Source organism: Strix uralensis, chromosome 7 (assembly GCF_047716275.1).
Source record: "Strix uralensis isolate ZFMK-TIS-50842 chromosome 7, bStrUra1, whole genome shotgun sequence".
Classification (NCBI taxonomy): Eukaryota; Metazoa; Chordata; class Aves; order Strigiformes; family Strigidae; genus Strix; species Strix uralensis.
The window spans coordinates 4,625,160-4,645,233 of NC_133978.1; the positions used below are offsets into that span (position 1 = coordinate 4,625,160).

Below are 20,074 nucleotides of genomic sequence, written 5' to 3' on the forward strand. Positions count from 1 at the left end.
GGCTCATTAACCCAAGCTTTTAATTGGGGCAGCAGCCAGGGGAAGGGAGCCAGCAGAAGTCAGGTGCCCCACGAGCATCCTTCCCCCAAGTAGGTACGAAGAGAACCCCACCTCTCACCACCATCATTTTGGGCAGCAAAACCTGAGAGTTTAGCATTACCCTGGGATTTAAAGCCTCGTTTGCCTTATTGCTGCTGAAGCCCCAAAAAATCTCCCTTTCCCCACCGCCACGGTGGCACCCAGGAGCCCCGGGGCCGATGCTGGTGCCACAAATAGCCCCATCACCGCCTCCCAAAATATCCCACTGCCTGCCCCCCGCCCCAGGAGAGGCTAAATACAGCCTTCGTGGAAACTTCGGGCACCTTCCAGGGAGCTGCCAAACCCCGGGGACCTTGACATGCCCCCCAAATTTGTCACAGAAAGGCCATTTTGCTATAAATAGAAGCAAAGCTTCACCTGCCACCGCTCGTGGCTGGGGCTGTGACCATGGGGCGTTTCGGGGGCCACGTGGCCCCACACAGAGGGTTTTGCTGGGCACCGCCCCCCCCCCCCCCGCCCAGCAAATTGGTCCTCTCACTGCATTTGCTTTTGAGAGTTTTGGTGGGAGGTTTTTTTTTTATGTTTTCTGGGTGTTTTCTGCAAAGTCTTGGTTATTCCTTGTAATAATAATTTTTAAAAGTGTGATGCAGAGCCCCTCGCCCACCCGTGGAAGGGCTGGCAGGGGACGAGCGGGGGCCACGCTGCTGCTGGCAGCACGGCGAGACATGGGGTGATCCCCTCCACGTGCTTAGGAGCTTGATATATAAAAATACATGTATTTATGGACCTATATATATAGCTCCAAGACACAATATGCCTCAGCAGAGGATGGCAGCACGGCCTGAGCCCAGCCACCGCTGTTGCTGCCGTCACTGCGCCGTAAATCTCTCGCCGTGGCTGGGGAGCAATGTGCCGTTTCCGCCCCGTGCCGGCGGTGCCAAAACCTGCTCCTCTCGTGATTTTTGCCAAAAAAACTTCGGCTTTGGTGTTTCCTTTCCAGCCCCCTCAGTGACTCCTGGGCCGGTTTGACAGTGGTTTTGTTTCTGGTCAACGCTGCAGGGCACCGCAGTGCACCGGGATGGCTCTCACGTGAGAAGGGGATGCTCTGGCACGTGACCCTTTGAGAAACGCCTCAGTCCCCAGAATTTTAGGGGAAAAAACCCCATTTGCACAACATGGGTTTGTAAAAGTGCATTGCCAGCAGTACCCACCCCATGCTGCTTGTTGCCCTGATTGCTCCCAGGTGGTATTTACATGTGTGAGCAACCTCAGCTCCCAACACTCCAGCTGTGGGTTGTCCTTTTCAGAAACAACTTCTCCCGTGAAAATTTTCATCAAAAAGTCACTGTTTGTCCACAAGGAAAAAGAAAAAAAAAAAAAAAGAACACCACACCACCAACACCAGAAGCCTGAGCCAGAACAAACTTGCATTTGAATGGAGAAGTTTTTTTCAGGCTGGTTTTATCCCCCACACCTTCTGAGGGCTCTTCATTTGCCAAGCAGCTTAATTACCCTTTAGTGAAAGCCTTTTCTCCGAATGCCTCTAATTGCAGGCTTGGATAATTGGTCTCATTTTTTGCAGAGTGTGTTTGGAGCTGGGGAGCCCCCCGCCCCCAGCAGGTGTGACCCTCCCCATCTCCCTCACACTTTTAGCCAATTCTCCCGGTTTTCTGCCCACTCCCCACCCCGCAGCTCCCAGGGGAGGAGCAGCAGCCCCTCACTGGGGTGTGGGGGTGCCCCTCCCCAGGCACGGGCTGGCTCAGGGGCCTGACTCGGCTCCCCCTGAGTCACAACCCCGTGGCCTGCAATTAGGAGTGTGCACAGCGGGATTCCCCCCCCATTCCCCACAGCTTCAGCTCCCACCACAGGGGCTGCCCCGCCAGGGAAAGGCTTCCCCAGGATGCCAGCACAGATTTCAGATTATCAGAGAGCACTTGCATCATCCCTCTCCAAACCAGAGTGACAACAGGGAGACAGCAGGTTATCAATTAAGACAAGTTTTATTAGAAAAGTAAAAAAAAAACCACCCCGACACGATTGCATAGGAAGTCTTTCACTTGAACATCAAGTGTATGAGTGTAAACTGTAACCAATGAAGCACCCACGGTGTGTCACGCTGAGGGGTCCTGCCCTCTGTCCCCGCGTCACCTCGCACGTCCCTCTCCCACCACTCTCCCCTCTCATGATCAAAGACACAACGCAATTCCAGACACCCCCCCTCACCACACTGGGAGCCCACCCAGAGCCACCCAGGTGCCAGGGGTGGGGTTTTGTCTTTGATCTGGCCCTACAGCCCAGCCATCGCTCACTCCCACACGCACCCTCCCCCCAAAACCCCATTGATTACAATCCTTGGTACAAAAAAACATGATTAATCAACCAACAGGAGGAGAACGTCTGCCCCCCAGCAGCCCCGCTGCCGCGTCCTGGAGCGCAGTTGCCACAATCATCCCACAATCAATCATCGACAGTGTGAAGCAACCTCCGCCCGGGTCCCCGTCTGCTCCAGGGACACCCCGGCACAGGCAAGTGCCCCGTGGGGACCTCCGCCTGCCCAAACTACTTCCACCTACAGCCCTACTCCAGCCTAACCTAAACTACAGCGGCTGCCGGGAGCCGCCACGCTCTAACCGGCTCTTCCAAAGCACTTGGGTCAGTCGCTTCTCCGGCATGGCCCATCAGCACTCCTCTATGAGCAGCTGCTCAGAGCTGTACAGCTTCTTCTTGATGACCCTGAAGCCCGTGCTCAGCTTCAGCGGCGTGAAAGCCGGCCCCGAGGTGAAGAGTCCCTGGATCTTGGGCCAGAGGCGGGAGTCCAGCCGGAGCACCAGGGTGAGCTGGAAGGTGGGCACCACGGCGGGGTCCACGGCGATGTGCCCCACGTCGTGGCAGGCCTTGCCGTGCTCCACGCAGAGGTCGAGGAGGGCCCCGCGCAGCCCGCAGGGCTCGCTGCAGGCCAGGCGCAGCAGCTCCGTCCTCACCTGCGCCAGGAGCTGGGCCGGCATGAGGAGCCGGGAGCAGCGCTTGGCGCCCAGCGGGGCTCTGCCCAGCGTGGCCTGGACCACGTCCATCAGGTTGGCGCACAGCAGCTCGTCCTCGGGGTCGTGCAGCAGGTCCAGGTCCGGCAGGGAGGCCGCTTCGGCGAACTCGGCATCTGCGGAGAGAGGAGGGCAGGTGGGTCAGCACCGGAACGCAGGGAGGGGCGGGCTGGGGTCATCGAGACCAGCGGTTTGGGGATGTAACTGGGGCAACTGGGGCTTGGCACAGCGCACCCCCCCCTCCTCCTCCTCCCTCCCTCCCTCCCTCCGCCACCACCTCCCAGCCCCATCCCTCAAAGAACCCCTCGGAGACCCCCACTCACCTCCCTCCGAGCCGGAGGCGCTGCCCAGCGACTCGCAGTCGGAGGTCTCCAGGCGGCCCCGCTCGCCGCCCGCCAGCCGCTCCCACAGCCCGGGCATGGCGCCGCCTCCGCTGCCGCTCCCGCCCCACTCTGCCCCGCCGGCCGCCGGCCGCCCGTCTTTTATAGGGGCCGCGCTGGAGGCCACGCCTCCCGTCCCGCGCCCGCCAATGGCAGCGCGGGGCACGTCCGCGGCGTCTCTCCTGCCCGGTGACAGCGGGAGGCGCCGCCCCCTCGGCCCCGCTCGGCCCCGCTCGGCCCGGCCCGGGCCCTGCAAACGGCGGCGGCGGTTGCATCAGGAGGGCCGGGCCGGGCCGGGGCGAGCCGCCCGCCGCTCTCGCCAGCGCCCGCCGGGCTTCCCCGGCCGCCTGCCGCCCCCTCAGGGCCTGCGCCGCACCGCGCCGGGCACCCCCTCAGCGCCCCCAGCTCAGGGCACGGCCCGGCCCGGCGTTCCCCGGCCTCTCTCGGGGTGTGAAACAGGCCCCGGCTGGCGCGACGCCGCCCGAGGGGCCGTGAGGGGTCCGGCCGGGGTGTGGGTGCGGGGGCCGCCGGGCACCCTCATCTCCCAGGCGGCGTTTGGTGGGGAGCGGGGCCCCGGCCTGCCGAGGAGGGCAGGGGACGGGGCCGACGCGTTCGCTGCTGCCCTGCTGCGGGTGACGGACCAAACCCAGAGCCCGAGGCGCCGCGGGTGATGGGGTGATGGTGTCCCATCAACCGGCGTTGTCCGGGTGTCTTAAAAAAATGGCTGTTTCGGTGAAACGTGTTAAAAATCGGGGGGTGCTGAGAGGGGTGAGAGCAGGGCACGGCCCAGCTGGGATGGGGGATTTTGTTCAGTGCCAGGCTGGGGGTAACCCCCATCTGCCTGCCCCGGTGGTCCCGTAAAACGTGGGCAAGACCCCGTCCTCCTCCGAGCCCTCTGCTCTGGACGCGTGTGTGTCCCCGCGGGGCCGTGCGTGCCTGCCCCTGCGTACGTGACCTTCCCCAAGCCAGACCCTGAGGAGCGCGGGGAGCCCAAGACCCATTAATTGGCGATAAAGGACTTTGTTTGTCCTCCCGCCCGCTGCCTGCGGCTTTATCGGAGGAGCTGAGCACACTCTGAAGTCACTCCGGGAGCTATCTTGGGTACTGTCCTTCCTGAGCAGAGATTGATAACAGCCTGGTGGTAAACACGGCTGAGAGCTAACGCCGGCCGGGAGCACAGGGGAGAGGCCCCCCACGCCGGTGTCACACCTGTGACCTCTGCGGCAGGGGGCGACGGGACAAATTCTCCCACCCAAGAGCTGAGGGGCAGCAGGTACAGAGGGTCCAGGCACCCACCAGCGGCTGTAGTAGGGGGTCAGAGGAGAAGCAGGGCTTGAACCCGTCACCATTTTGGGAGCGGAGGTCCAAGCCAGGGCAGCCGGTAGCATCCCGGGGAGCAGCGGGGCGGAGGGGATGTGCGGGGAGCTGAGAACAAGCCCTGGCTTGCACCCACAGCATACGAGGCCACTGCTCTGTTTTTTGGGAGAAAAAATGAACAAACCCCAACCCCAGCTGTTAAAAATAGACACTGATATTTGTGCGCTCGCCGCGCGATACAGTGAAATATGCACACGCGCGCTCAGAAACGGTTGGATGGTGCTTGGGATCCTGTTTTTAACAAAATCTAGCTCGTGGGTTTTTTCTCCCCACAGCCAAGTCATTGGTACGAATGTTCACTGGGTGAGGCTGAAAATAGATGAGGAACTGCTGGCTTTGGGGTCAAACCAGGGGGAAAATGGCAAATAAACGAAAAAGAGGTAAAGGACCACAGGGAAGGCGCCTTGCTAAAAATAAGCTTGAATTCCAAAGCCAAGCATAAATATTTTTCTTTCTTTGCCATAACATCGCCGGGTAGGCAGGGAAGCGAGCAGCCTCTGGTGTGACAGCAAGTTTTAAAGTGAAATTTTTGATCTCTGAAATAAAATAATCCTAACGTGATGCTGCGCGCTTGCGCTTCTGCTGGGAGGGGAGGTGTTGCGGGGCTTGCAGCTCGGTTTCCTTCCCCAAAGAGGCTGCGACCCGGGCTGTGCAGAGCCTCTAGATATGGTTTGGGGCTAGAAAACAAAGTTTCAGCAACAGTATTAGGAATCCCTGCGCTTCCCCTCCCTGGGTACTGCTGCTGGCATAAACCCAGCGTGATTTTTGTGGCCGAGCTGTGTGTTTTTTTCCTCGTCCCAACCTGCTGCCCTTTCTGGGGAAGAGCGGGGGGGTGGTTCAGGATGACAGATGAAACTTTCTGGACAGCCCGTTCCCAGCTGGCTGTGCCTTGTGGGACACCCCCCACGCTCTCCCCCCATGGTGAGATTTCCTCGATCACGCCGATTTCCAGTCTGGCCGGCTTTGCAAAGGGTTAAGCGGGAGCCGGCGGGGGCGGCTGGCGTTGGGGAGGGTCCTGGCTGGGCCCCTTGCCTGGGATGTGCTGAGCTCAGCAGTTTTGCAAAGGCTGCAGGGAGAGGGGGCTGGGGAGCAGGAGGAGGAGGAGGAGGAAGGGAGGAGATGTACTGGGGGCTCAGCGAGTGCCTCAGCGCACGTCGGGTGCAAACCGTGCCCCACGTATGCTGGGGGGGGGGGAAAATTCCTGCTCCACGGGTGGCTGCCACTGGCCATGGTGTAGTCCCTGTCTTCATGTTGGTTCCCAGCAGCTCCGTGGCCCAAAAAAGCTGCTTTTAGTTAGATTTACACATTATTTGGCATGTGATCGCCAGCTGGGGCTGACACAGAGGCTGGTGTGATCCTCCGTGTCCAAGCATTCACGTGAGGAACATAACAAAGGGGCTGAGCTGGGGGGAGCCTGCGGTTTTTGGGGTCTCCCCTAAGTGCCTGCAGGGTGGGTGTCCTTTGCGCCCTCTCTGGCCCCATCCTTGGTCACCGGGTCCCCAGTGGTGGCAGGGGGTGACTGGCACATGGCGGGGTGACCCCCCACATCCTCCGCCACCGCGCCGAGCCCAGCTCTAACAGGCGAGCCGAAGGCCACGGGCTGGGTGGGACGCCGCCGCGGCAGGTCCCGGCGTGCCGCCGGACGGGCAGGTCTCCGCCGCCGCTGCCAAACCTTTCGGGCCTGTCTCTCGCCCCCGGGACAAGCAGCTGCAGGCAGGGTGCCTGCCCGCCAGGACGTGCGGGAGTCGGGCGGAGAAACAAGGAACGTGCGTCCCAGGAGGGCGGCGGACAGGTTTTGGCAGCCGAGATGCCAAGTCGGCACCGTGCCGTTTGCGGGGTGGGGGCTGTGCAATTCACCTCCCCTTGGATGCTTTTGCCCCAGCCCAGGCAAAAGCCAGCAGCACCCCAGCAAACCCCCCCCCGACGCTCCCACATCCTCGGCGAGGGGAGAGGCCCTCCCCAGCCCCGTGCTTTGGCCGGGCGGCGAGGCGAGCGCGTGCCTTGGCCCCGTCCCTGGCGCTGGGGCCGCGGCCAGCAGCGCGAGGAGCCGGGGAGGGGAGGCGCGAGCGGGGCTTGCACACCGGTACATAACGTTCTGCTGCAAGCACCCACAGGAAAACCAACCAGCAGCCCTGAACAGGGCTCTTTGTTCAACTTTTATTTTCCCTCCTCTCCCCGCATCGACTTTTGCTCGCAGCTGACGGGCTCCCTTCCCCCTGCTGCTCCACTCCCAGCTGCAGCCTCCAAATAGCCCCTGAGCGCCTCGCCCAGCCCCAGCCATGCTGCAGAGACCCCCGAGGTGAGGGGGAACGGTGCTCCAAGCCCCGAGGAGGAACAGTTCCCACTGGCTCTGCCCCACAGATCTGCAAAGCAGAACTAGGACAGCTGGAGAGTTTCCAGCTGCCAGGGAAAACCTGTGTTTGGAGGAGGGGGAGTGTAGGGTTTGTTGTTTTGTTTTTTATTTTTTATTTTACCGTGCAGCAGTCCCTCTGGTTTTCGCCGCCTTACATAAAGTGTTTACTGAGCGGGAGGAGGGAACAGCCAACAACATGTTTTTGCATTTGTAGTACTGTACAGGGTGAACTTTTCACTTCCTCTCAATGGCTCTCACACATGTGTCTATTTTGGTGCTGGGCACACATACAAACAAGCCATGTACGGCACAGAGCCGGGGCCGTTCCCTGCTCCCACTCCGTGAAACGCCTGGAAAACAAGGAATGGGAGGAGGGTGAGGGGGGGGCTGCCCCGGGGAAATCTCAGCCCCACCGTGTTTCAGACCCTTGTTGTTTTAAACCCTTCGGCACACACACGGGGCTTGTGGGGAGATCCGGGCAACGCTTGGGCAGCACATCGCGCCGGCGGAGCCGCAGGCGCCGCTCCCCCGGCGGCCCCGGAGGGCTGGCGGAGCAGCAAAGTTTCGTGTGGAGCAGTAAAAAGGAAAGGCTCACCCCGCATCCAATTACGCCGGTTGCAGCACGTAGGGTCGGCGAGTGGGTGGGACTCAGCCCGAGTGAGGGGGGTTCGGGACGCTGCTGTGCGTCAGCAGCACAAGGCTCCGTTCTTAAACCCCGCGACGCTGTCTTGATACGGGGGTATTTTTGGGAAGTTTGGCCAAGGTAAGGCTAGGTGGCTGGAGTAAGCAGGATTAAAAATAGCTGCTATAAAACAAACAAACAAGTTGACGATTGAAACGTTCCCTTCTTTTCAAAATAACCCCATCTGGGATGGAGTTTTAATACCAAATGCCGTGACGTTTAAAGCGATTCTGGCCGAGGACCCGCTGACTGTGCAGGAGGCCCCCGCAGAGCCGGGGCTGGCGGCCCGCCAGCACCGGGGAGGAGGTTTTCCGGGCCGGGCACGGGGCGGGGGGTGGCGTGGGACACATCTCAGCTGAGCCGTACCTTACGTGAGAACACCCGTACGTGGTTTCAGAAACCGTAGAGTGAATTTCCACTGGTGCGGAGCTGGAACTGGGGTTGTGTCTGCAGATCAGGGCCGGCTTTTGGGTGGTGTGCGGCTCCAAGAGACCAGGTCTGGATCCTGAAAAGCTGACTCTGATACTAGAACTAATTTATAAACAGAAACAAACACAGAACCTTTTCCCCTTAGCTTTAGCTAACACAAATTGCTGGTGATATAACTAAGATGGGAATGGATTCAAATGAATCTGTTTCCATCCAGATGTGGCTGGACTGAAAGAGTGAGTAAAAATAAAATCATCTTGTAAATAAGATGTTGAAAATGGAAGAATTAGGCATCCGGAGCAGTAGGTTGTACAATTGTTTAAATACAATGCTGAGCCCATTCCCCTGCTGGCTAGCAAAAACATGGTGTCAAGGCTCTAATCAACAGAAAATTAACATGCTGAAATGATTATGCCAGAAAATGGCAATCCAGTTCCCCTCAAGAACAGAAGTACAAACGAAAAACAAAATGATTAAAATGAATGGATTTAAATAAGGGTTTTCCACTGGCAGAGTTAAACCGGGATTAAAATGATTTAAATCAATCCACTTTTGAGCATAAAGCAAGTGTGGTTCCTCTCAGAGGGTTTTTTAAATTGAACTTAAGTTGACCATCGTAACAGCTGAGCCGCCTCTGAGCTTCATTAAACCTCCTGTTACCTACTGAACTGCTGATTGTTTCCTTCATCAACCCGCCCCCGCCAAGCTTTGAAAAGATAAATGGTTTCAAAGACAGAATTATTTTATTATCCCAGAGCAAGCTAATACATAATAAAGAGGAAAAAGAGTTTCAGGGCATTAAAGATACAGCTTCCGCATCAGAGAGCAGTGTCCTACCAGCACTCGCTGTGCAGAGACAAGAGAAATGGCAATGGAGAGAAAACAGCTGCGGCCATACACGAGGTACCTCCGGAGAAAGCCTCACCGCTCACCCCTCTCGACCGACCCGGGACAATTCTCGTCCTGTTCACCCCCCAAAACAGCCGCCAGGGCTGAAGAGCATTTTTGGTAAGGCATCGTACCTCTGCTCTACAGAGGCCCGGCTTCAGTGGCAAAGATGTGGGCTTCCCAGCCCGCCGGGGAAGGGCCAGACCGAGTTACTGGGTTGCTTTCCCCACCACTACGCTGTGAGTCTTCCCTCCTCTGTAAATAACAAGGGGATTCTCCGAGTTCTGTAAAACTGATCCTACCTTCTAAGTTACAGAAACGGAGCCCTGCCAGCCCGTAACACTGCAGAGGACTTAAAGGATCCTGTCATTTCCATTTACTGGCAGCTTTATGGGGGATCCCCACTCTCAACTTTAAAAAAAAAAAAAAAAACAAAAAGCCCAGTCCCGCCAATGCAGCTGTCAGCATCCTGATAAATGGGGGTGTGTGTTGAAGCCAGGCCAGAGAATGTTTTTCTTCTGCTCCCTGACAGCAGCGATCCAGACACGCTCAGCCTGAGGAGGGAGTGAATCCCAGGAGCTGTTCTATTGGCTTGTACCTCCACTCATCTGCCTCCAGCTCTTCCACCAGCCCGGCTAGTTTTTCCATCCGTGCGACTTGTTGATCTGTGAGAAGTTCAAAGGTAACTGTGGTTTGCAATGACAGCGCAATTAAACCTCTCAATTAGATGCAGATTCCCAGCTGTCAATGGGGAACAGAGCAGAATAAGACCCACCAAGCCGATTTGAATACAAACCCCCTCTACACGCCGCCCTATGCAAACGGCGAGAGCTCGCCAGCTCCCAGGAGGAAGCAGGGACAGGCTTTTCTGCCTCGTCCGGCGCTGAATGTGTATCTACCCATCCCTGCCCGTGCCGTGTAAATTCAAGTCCTAACAGGGAAACACGAGGCCGATTAGTGTACGGGGGCGAAAACAGGATGAAGCTCATTTCTTTAGCATAAATATTTATAGCGCAAAAGAACAGAGAAGTTGAGAGAGAGCTTGGTCAGCCCACGGTAGAGCTGGGTGCAGCACGAGGAACTCCTCGTTTTAATGAAGGTCCTTTGAGGAAGACCTGGATGACTGTACAAAGGCCCTGCAATCAGAGCGCGCTAATGACACGAAGGTCCCCACGTTGAGACGGGCTGCCTCCCTGGGAGCCCCAAGACAACTTGTTCCTCTCAGCTTTATTTCGAACCAGTTGCGTGTTGGGCACGGAGGCTCCATTTTCGATTAAATTAGCTGCAGTGGTACGGAGATGAGAATAGCCCTTCTTCTCTCAGCTTTGCTGGAAGTTTAACAGTGCAGCAGCCTCTCGGGAAAACGGCCCGGTACAAGCAGACTTACTAGCAAGAGGTGTAACAAAACGTGTGTGATTTATGCTGACTGCAGCAGTGGGTGCTTCTAAGAGGGACTGTTCTCGCTCCACCTCCTGCTAACAAGTGCTTTTGGGAACTGTCAAACAAACAAGCCAAAAAAATGATGACCTCGATGTTTTTTTAAGCCTTTCCCCTTTCTTACAGGGAAGCAACCAGTGCCCCACAAACCAGTTTCAAAGGCTGGTGCTTATCAGGGTGCCAGTCTGTGCCGCAGCCCCCAGTAGCTGCAGCCGCAGTAGCGCTGGAGCCGTGGAAACAACGTCTCTCAAGTCCAGCTTTGCTTTTTGGTTCGGAAATACCAGATCACGGCCTTACAAGCTGCTGCACACCCTCAGATCTCTGCCTGACAACCCGCGCCAGCGGAGGACAGGAAACCTCTCTGCTCTGAGACAACATGTGGAAGTACCCGTTGTAGCCGACAAGAGGCGGGGACCAGAAAGGATGTGACCCTCAAGCAGCAGACACAATCTGGTGCTGAGCTCTGCCCAACGTCTTGAGAACAAAAGCTGCTGTGCAGTCAAGCCCATCGTTCAGTTACAGGCACCTGGGAGGCAAGCGAAGGCCCCAGCAGGGAAGCAGAAGTTCAAACAAGACGTAAAGGCTCTTTCTTGGAGAGGTAGGGAGTGGAGTCAGCCACGTCACGCCACGCCAGGCACCTGCATGTCCGTCTCCTGAGCACCTCTGGAAGCCTGGCTTGACCCTGCTGGTGTCACGAGGGCTCAGCAGAGAAACAAAGGTGGAATCAAGTGTCTCTTTGCCCGAGGCCAGAGAGACAGTCAGCGCTGGGCCAAGATCAGAGTGTGGGCGTTTCCTGCCCATAACCTCCTCTTCTGGCCTCACCTCTCGTGAAGGCAGCGCGGCACACGGCGATGGAAAAACAAGCTTCGAAAGGCACAGCCTGTTCCCACCCAGGCTGTGTGGGTTCCCGTCGCTTTGCATAGGGCTTGCAAAAGGACTCGATGATGGTCTGACTTAGCGCTAATTCGCCAACTTAAAAGGCTATTCTGCTTTTTTGTGGTTGGCACCCGAGAACATGTCAGCCTTTTCTCTGCGCTCCCCTGCCATCTTCCCTGATCAACATGCAGTTAAAATAGTCGGTCCTTACCGTGTTTGACTTGCTTTAATGTAGATGCAACCTGATAGCTGAAGACAGATTCACAGAGGAATCTTTCAGAGCCATCTGTAAACAGAAAAAGAGGTGGTTTAATCTGAGAGTTTTAAGACTGAGCAGCCTTAGCTGGGTGCCACCGACCTATTTTTATGTTCAAGGTGTGGGTTTCCCCGCTTGCCTCGTTCCGACACTTTCCCCTGTGCCGAGTGTGCAGTGCTACGGTCTGTGGCCTGTACAGCCCCGCACCCAAATCGTGTGTGGGGCTTTGGCTGGCTCCCAGTGCCACTGGGGAAGGGCTGTGCTACCTGGGAGGCATCCCGGCTGATATTCTGTTACATCCCCTCTGTCAAGCAGTTTTAGTCCATTTTAAATAGAAGGTAAGCTAAGGAGAAGCCAGATAATATTATGGCAGTCTCCGATTCCCTCAGGGCTCAGACGCTTGTGTCCTTATAATGCTTTATTATTTCCCAAAGGCTTAGACCATAACTCCGCATAAAGGATTTCAGATAATGTGTATCTTGCCATCTAAGTCAGTAATTGATACCAACATAGTTTATAATACTTCCTTCTAAAAAACCCCAAAATACCTAAGGGTTTATTTAAGAACAAGTGAGATGATAGTTAAAGTAACAATAAAAATCAGTCAGTGGGGATTTTTGAAGAGGAAACTGGTATGAAGCTACCCCACTAGTACCTTCCTGACGGAAGAAAGGGTGTATCACCTTTTATCTCAGAAATTAAAAAGCAAACCTAAAGCTTCCTGCGACAGGGAGAGTGTTCAGTTGTTGTTGCCACCCACAGCAGACAAACTGCTATGTTACTGGTAAAGAGGTCCAAAGCAAAATCTCCACGCAAAAAAAGCTCCATGCCTGTGAGAGATGACAATGCCATAAGAACAAGAGAAGCAGTTTCGAAGACTGAGGGTAGAAACAGACCCCTGGCCCTGGAAAATCAAAGCTGAACCCCAGGTAAGAGGAAAGGGTTGGAGTTTTGCCGGGCTCAGAGCATCCTCTTGCAAGCTGTCAAAAAGCTGTGTTGGTGCTGTGCCGTGCTATTTCCAAATGTACCCTTCCCTCTCCTCCAACTCCCCAGCCTGGCTGTCCGGCCAAGTGGCTCTCAAGAGGAACAGCTGCCTATTTGGTAACACGAAGTGCTTCATTATTTTCATTTGTTTTGAGGGCTCGTTAAGTTCTATGAGCAAGCCTTTAGTCATAATTACTTCAATAGACTGGCATATGGGCTCTAATGTGTAATAAAAACAGTCCTTAAACGACATAGGGATCAGTTCCCAGCTGCCCTGTGCTGCTGTGTCACGTCTGAGCTGCAGGGCTGCTCGAGCCTCAACCTGGCCACCCCAGTGAACTTCAGGCTCATACAGTCAAGCGAGCAGCACGGTGACACAGGAAGTTCAAGGGGAGCAGGCAGGCAGACAGACAGACCGACCCTGGCTTAACCCTGCCATCTGGAGGACCTGCCCTTCCTCCCTCACCCAGAGCAGGGGCAGGGACGTGCAGCTGTGACGTGTCTGGGTCCTCCTTCAGGCAACCCTGACGAAGCGGGTGGCAGGGCTTCGGGCACCCAAATGCAAGACGCCGGGCTGGAGCAGAGCCATGACCCTCTCCTGGCAGCCCTGGAGAAACACCCTGACAAGAGTGAGCCCAAAAGGTGAACGTGCTCAGCTTCGAAGGATTAAAAGAGAGATCTAGTCCTAATTTATCCTCTCACAGACCTCTGCGGCGAGGTTTTAACTTGGGTCGAGGGCAAAAGCATGCCCTGTGTTTCCTGACCAGCAGGGATACAAGCTGCCTCCTGTACTAGCTCAGTCAAATCCAATGCCAGACCATGTTTTGCCAAGAAAAATATTCCTGCCTCAGCTATCTTTACAGTAATTCCTGCCCGACATCAAAGGATTAGCTAACAATGAGCAATTAACATCGTCATGTTCTCTTTCAGGTAGATCGCTTCCTCGTCTGAAGTGTTGTCATGGAGCTAAAAAGCAGGTGACTGCCAGAAAAATCATTTCCTCATGAACAACTGGTGGGAGAGCCTGGGCTGCTCAGGACCTACCCAAGCCCTGGTGCTTCCTTCCTCCCTCCAGCTTTTGCCAGCTAAAGTCCAAAAAGTCAGCGGTGTGCCAAGCTTGGCAACTCCTTTGCAGGGCTGCCTGCGCATCAGGAGGAGTGGGAAAGGAGAAGGGCAAGAGCAATCACCTTCCAGCATCTCCCCGGCTCCTTTGGGGTAAGTGAAGAGGGCTTTTCGGGGCGGCGTCAGGTCCGAAACGCTGAACCCCGATCCTGTTACAGAGCTGCCACTGACTCCGCCAGCTGAAGAGGATGAGGAAGAGGCTGCCATTTCACCCCGTCCCAGCCTGGAAGAACAAAAAAGGAGCAAAGCGGAGTTAGGAAGGGCGTCTCGGGAGTTTCCCAGGGCACAAAGCCAGCGACCGCGCACGTATCTTGACGGCAGATGAAGGCTGCGAGGTCCAGGAAGAGCCAGCGAGCAGAGCTTTGGGCTGCCACCCCTCCTCCCTGGCTTCGCAGCCTCAAAGCGCTGGTGCTTGAAGGCTGCCCTGCATGCATGGGAGAGGCTGCCTGCGCCCGCTGCGGGGACGGGTGCAGTTAGCTGTCGCACCACGCGGTGGCACCCAGAAACTGAAGGTAACCCATGGTCCGACCCCCCCCCCCCACCCCGGACAAGGGGGCCTGGGAATTCAGCGGGACGTTTGGAGTGTGCATAAAAATAACCTGGCACAGGTCGCTGGCCTGAATTCACTGGCCTTCAGCTGCCTGGCGCTCTTCCCGCTCTCCAGGGTCATAAAAAGACTTTTTTTTTTTTCCCTTTTTTGCCTCGTTTCCAGGAGCACAGAGAAAATCATGCTGCCTCATAAAACCTGGAAGCCTGCAGGACTGCCAGTTCCAGTGCTGCATCCTGCACAAAGCCACGCTGTGCCTTACTCACAGCAACTGCTCTCTGCATCGCTCCAGATGTGCTTTTGCTTTTAAAACACTGCATTTGACCTAAACCGGCAGCGGCTGAGCAGCCATTTGCCTGCACAGCACAAGCCCACTTGCCTCTCGCATACCTTTTCCTCAGCCTTGTTTTTAAGAGGTATTGGCTGTTTGTTTGTCACCATGGAGTACTTAAAACTCGTCACATACCTCTCTGATAATAAAAAAGCTGTCACTTGGCACTTTTAAGTGACAGCACTTGCTACTCCTCCAAACCACTTATAAGCACTTTCCAATTATCCTGCTCATTTAATACATTTCTGTTATCCTATCTATTTAATACACTTCTACAGACTCTTTACACTACGCAGACAGTGTCTTTGGAAAGTACTCAAGGATTTAGTGGAGAAAATGCGTTTTTAAAAGGCTGTCACAACTAGGAATTGTGCGTTCGTTCACAGTTAAGCCCAAGGTTGTTTCATTTACCGTGTGTAATACAAAACAGCGCAGCATCTCGCAGGAGGCCAGGTGCTTACAGGCTGTGAAGGAAAATGCCTGCATAAAAGAAATCTTTCATATGGCTCTGATACATCCAGCAACACCTTCCTCAACAAAGCTGGGCAGGCCCGGCTCCCCGCTCATAAGGAAAGCGGGATGGTTGGCGCTGAAATGTCTTCAACCGGGGCTCGAAAACCTGGTGTATTCCTAGGTATAGGTGCAGGATTTTTATTTTAGATAGGCTGAGGCGAAGGCAGAAAGGGGACAGCCAGGCCAGGGCGATGTCTGTACCCCCACCACCGCCGCCGCCTCAGGCGGGGAGAAGGGCGGGTTTGCCGCACTGCGCACGCGCCGCCCCTTGCCCACACTCCCGCCTGAGGGGGCGGCAGCCTCGGCGGTGCCAAGGCGCATGCGCAGCGCCGCCCCACGCTCCGCCCCTCCCCGCCCCTCGTGCCATGGCCCCTCCCCGGCTTCCGTAGCGAGCTGCTTCCCGGTGAGTGAGGCCCCTGGCGCCGGCCTCTTCCCCCGCTCCCGTTCGACCGAGCGCCCTTCTCCTCCCGGGACGCCCCCCCCCCGCTCCCGGGGCACGCCGGCCCCTCCGGACCTCACCTGGGTGCCCGCACGGCTTGGCGCAGGCGGCGCGCGTGATCGCGCTCGCGGTGCATGCTGGGGCGGGCGGGCGCGGCGCGCGCGGCCCCTTCCTACTTCCGGGGGGGGCGGTAACCGCGGGCAACGGCCGTTACCGCGGCCTCCCTCAGGGCTTGAAATTTAGCGGCGCCTTAAAGCGTAAGGGCCTGCCCGTTTCCTCTTCTCGGCGTCCCGGAGGCCTGCGAGGGGCGGGCGGGGCCCGGCCGCCCTCCCTGCGCGGTTAGGGGCTCGCCCCTCCGCCTCCACCGGCAGCCCCGCGGGGGCCTGGCCTAATCCCGCCCTCGGGCTGCGGCCCCGGGTGCTTTGTGTGTCCCCTTTCACCCCGCGGCAGCAGGACTCTTCCTGCACGCGTGTAGCGCCGAGTCCCCCGTCAGGCATTGCTAGTGCCGTGGGGTGTGGTCGCTCCTGAGTTAAGTCAGAAAACGGGACACCATCTCTGCAATTTAAAAAAAAAAAAAGCCTACGTGGAAACAAAGCCAACAACAATGTGTTTGTTCATGGCTTACTGTGTCTTCCTCTGTGCACAGTTCACATCTGCCCTTCTTTCCTTGAACTACAGGAATGCCTTTTTATTTAAATGGAAGTTCAGGTGGTTGTAAGTCATTTCAGAAGGTGGGATTTTAATTGAGGGGAAAAGTGTTAACCTTCTGAACCTCACATCACTCCATGTAATAAATCCAGTTTAGGATAAATGCATTTTCAAAGGCAAGCTTGTCATTTTTTCCTGTCAGGTTCTGTTGTAGTGGACAGGTAAACCTGATGAAGGCTAATTTTTTGGCTGGAGGCTTTGTTTTCTGAGTAACAAATTTCTGTTTTAAAACCAAGGCAAGCTAAGATATCGAATGTTAAGTACTGAAGGTGTGAACTCTGACAGAGGACTGACAGCCCTTTGCTTTTGCACCCTTAAATGTTCTCCACCATAAAAAGTGTTAACTCAGTGCCCCGTGTTTCTGATACTGTTTGGAATAATGCAGGGTAGTGTAAGACTCTTAAGGGGACACCTCAAACTTACCACGGTGCTCTGAGGTGGAGGGCAGGAGATGTAACCACTTACACCAGCCAGTGCCAACCCCTTGGAGTGCTTTGTTTCCCTTCCCCGGCCGCCTCCTGAGCAGATCCAGGGAACTGCGTTTGCTTTTGAAATGCTCCTTAGGCCTTTGAGAAACTAATGGACATTTTCAGGTATTTTGAGAGAGGTGAGTGTTGTAGGGGTATCCTTGCAAGAGGCTGGGGTCTCTTTGGTCTGCAGCTTGGAAAATAATGAGATGAAACTGTTCAGAATCCTGAACGGTGCTGAAAAAGCATATTGACTGAGGTCGCAGTGAGTTTTAGCTAAAACCTGTGAGTTTCAGGGAGAGTGGTGATCAGCTGCTGACCTCCTAGCAGGGGCAAAAAACCTGATTCTTCCTTACCTATCTTACATTGCTTACATTTCCCATTTTTACTTGATTGTGCTTTATGAGCTGACAAAGAGTAAACTTGTAAACTCATAAAATTAGTCTTTGAGTGACGTAAGGTTTGAGAAGGTATTGCTTTTCTGAGACCTCTCGTACGTACGTATAGGAGGAGTTACTGCTCTTGTGGAGGTACAGGCCTCCCCTGATGCTTCTTACAAATTATCCACGAGGAAACATCGAAATCTACCTTTCCTTGGCATGTTAGCAAAGCTGTCTTTGTTTTTGCATTAGGAGGAGGAGCAGGATGGACGTCCTGCGGCCCACCCTGATAAGGATTGGGGGGCGAGTATACAGGAAGAATCTCATTCAAGAGCAGGCCTACCAGCACGAGGAGGAGGAGGATTTCTGTGCAGGTAAAGAGTGCTGCGCGAGGGGTGATCATGGTGCTGTCAGGATGTGCTACAGGTGAAAGCACCGACACCAGGGATGCCTCCTGGTGTCGTCTCTGATGTCTTTATGTGCACAGAGACCTGCCTGTGCGGGGGAGTGAGGTGTTCAAGAGGGAGAAAAATGTTTTGCATTGGTCCCTGATCATCCTGCTGACCAAAGAGTGGACGTAATCCCAATTACCTAATGGGTGACTGTGCTGCTGACTGTTGGTTATGTTTGCTGGCTGTGAAAGATCTCCAATAAAGAGGGACAAAAATGAGCGTCATAGATCTGTTTTCCCCAGGTTCCTGAAGTGCCTTTCTTTTCGGTAGTGTGATTATTTGCAGATATGGCAGGAGTGGAAGCTGCTCACTAAAGATCCTCTGTCCTTGCAGTGTTTGCCCCTTGAAGAACTGGCCTCTTATAATGTGGCTTTTGGAAGGTGTTACCTATTTTGGGGGCAAAATTCTTCCTGTTCTGATGTATTTTACTTTATCTTTCTGCCTGTATGTTTGTTGTAGCCTTGCATGAGTTGTGGGCACTCCAAAGCTCAGCTGTTATTTCTCAAATGGAAAGTGTCGTGGCTATTGTGTCCTGTTTCTCCCTTCACCCTGCCTTTCCGTGGATTGAACAAATCTTTAATAAGCTGCTTGCCACCCACATTCGTCCCTGTATGTGTTGGAGAGGAGATAGAAACCATGGCCTCTTTCTGGAAGTCATGTTTGATCCTAACATGCAAGACTGAATGGCCCATGATGAAAGGTGCATCAATTCCTCCATACCACAGCTGTGAGAATTTCTCTGTTTTTCCAAAACACTATACCTGAACCCTTGAACCAAAACTATCCTCACTTTTTATTTATATTCTTCTGTGACTTGAAATTCCTGCTCAGGGCCTCTGAATGGGCTTGTGGCTTCCACCCAGCAAGGAGAAGAGACCATTCCCCCTGAGTAGTAGTTGCACAACTTCCAGCTGAGAGGAAACCATGGCTGCAAGTACTGCTTTCCTACGCCTCCCAGCCCTGCAGATTTAGAAGCAGTCATTATGTTTTCCGGAGCTGGTAGTAAGGTGAAATAAAAAGCAGTTAGCTGCAGTGGAGGGGAGTCCATTTATTTAACCTTGGGAGAAGGCAGCTGTGAGACTAGTGTCCAACAAAAAGCGCTGCCGAACTTTACAGAGGTTGTTCAAGGTCTGTTGTTTTTTTTCTGCTAGGCCCCAGTGACTGTGCAGACGAACCCTGTGATGCCTTTGTGGTGGAAGAGACTGAGAAAGGCTTCCAGTGCAGAGTGGAGGTTCCCAGCCCATTATACAAGTGAGCCCGTGTGTTTCTGGTTTATTTGAGTTGCTGCTGGCTGAGAAAGCGGTTGAGTGCAGAATATTTTTTTTTTTTTTGAGGTCAGGGTAAGTGCCAGATCTCCAAATGTATTCTGTTTTGTGGATGTGGATTTTAGTGTTTGGAAAAGGCAAATTGGCAAAGCCTTTCTAGTGCAGTTGTGCCACGCTTGACTCCTTGCCTTCCCTGTGACAGGGACAGCAGGTGGTGCTTTCTTGCTGGCAGGAGAGTTTTTGAGCATCTCTTCCCTTGAACATAAAAGCGTCAGAGAGGGTGGAAGAAGGGGAGGAAGAACTGGGGCGAGCAGCCTGGCAGGGGGAGTTTGTGAAAGCTTTGAGAGAAAGCTCACATGACTACAATTGACTGTTGACTCCAATCTGATGGTTACTGGGAAGCCTGTAGTGTTCAAAGCTTTATCTAGTTATTTTTGACAATTTTATTGGATGAATAGTTTAACTGAAATGTAGAGAAGGAAAAGTGTTCTGTTATGTATTTGGATGCTGGCTAATGACTACCTTGAGCAAAGCAAAAAGCAGAAAAAGAGCCCTTAGTTCTTTGTCAGCTGGGGTAATGGGGAAAAGGGGTAACCCAGCTGCCAAATAAGCTGTGGCAGGGTGTGATGGGCAGAGCTGTCATGGACTGACCAACTAATTTTAGCTTAAGCCAGTTGTGAGCCACAGCTCAACATCATCCCGTGGTCCTGGGCTGGTCACACGCAGGGTCCCGGGAGTAGCCTCTGTGCCTGGATCGGGTCCTGCCCGTGGAGCTGAGTGCGTGCATCCCTCGAACATGGAGACAGTGCGCCTGGGGGGACCTAGCTGCCGGGGGCCAGCTCAGAGCCTGCTTCATCTGCTGGCTGGACACACTTGATGGAGAGTGGCCCAGCGACACTGTGTGAGTGACTCTCTTGCACGTTTACACCTCCAGGTACATCATTGGGAAGAAGGGGGAAACCAAGAAGAGACTAGAAACGGAGACTCGAACCTCCATCAGCATTCCCAAGCCTGGAGTGGAAGGAGAAATTGGTGAGTTTCACGTGCACAAAATGGGTGTTCTCTCATTGGCTCTTGTATGGACACGATTTGAGCGGGGATGGGGTGTAGG

The 20,074-nt window shown here is 54.8% G+C and overlaps 3 protein-coding genes across 9 annotated transcripts in view; 1 reads left to right on the forward strand and 2 right to left on the reverse strand.

Moving 5' to 3' along the window:
- Nucleotides 1-2,020: 2,020 nt before the first annotated feature.
- On the reverse strand, nt 2,021-3,531 carry DDIT4 (DNA damage inducible transcript 4). Its single transcript, XM_074874202.1, has 2 exons — nt 3,401-3,531; nt 2,021-3,193 (listed from the first exon to the last, which is right to left on the reverse strand). Exons 1-2 carry the CDS (start codon nt 3,495-3,497, stop codon nt 2,718-2,720), a joined length of 573 nt encoding a protein of 190 aa, XP_074730303.1. The 5' UTR covers nt 3,498-3,531; the 3' UTR covers nt 2,021-2,717.
- A 5,491-nt stretch (nt 3,532-9,022) lies between these two features.
- Nucleotides 9,023-15,926, reverse strand: ANAPC16 (anaphase promoting complex subunit 16). 2 transcript variants are annotated; one of them, XM_074874218.1, is made up of 4 exons: nt 15,772-15,926; nt 13,927-14,084; nt 11,711-11,785; nt 9,023-9,851 (listed from the first exon to the last, which is right to left on the reverse strand). In XM_074874218.1, the coding sequence occupies exons 1-4, from the start codon at nt 15,825-15,827 to the stop codon at nt 9,736-9,738; spliced, it is 405 nt and encodes a 134-aa protein (XP_074730319.1). In that variant the 5' UTR covers nt 15,828-15,926; the 3' UTR covers nt 9,023-9,735. The 2 variants fall into 2 exon arrangements, with proteins under 2 accessions (XP_074730319.1, XP_074730318.1); XM_074874217.1 differs by lacking the exon at nt 15,772-15,926 and adding an exon at nt 15,151-15,195.
- Nucleotides 15,428-20,074, forward strand: part of LOC141945738 (testican-2-like) — a 46,955-nt gene continuing 42,308 nt past the window's right edge. For 4 of the 6 annotated variants that reach the window (XR_012629590.1, XM_074874211.1, XM_074874213.1 and 1 more), the window contains exons 1-4: nt 15,574-15,655; nt 17,499-17,620; nt 18,850-18,949; nt 19,898-19,995. Coding sequence is in view for 5 of the 6 variants with exons in the window: in XM_074874211.1 (XP_074730312.1) it covers nt 17,512-17,620; nt 18,850-18,949; nt 19,898-19,995 (307 nt within the window). In the remaining variant the exon portion in view is untranslated. Of the gene's footprint in view, nt 15,656-16,168; nt 17,007-17,498; nt 17,621-18,849; nt 18,950-19,897; nt 19,996-20,074 lie in introns of those variants that run through there. The other 2 variants (XM_074874212.1, XM_074874214.1) reach the window with 2 other exon arrangements.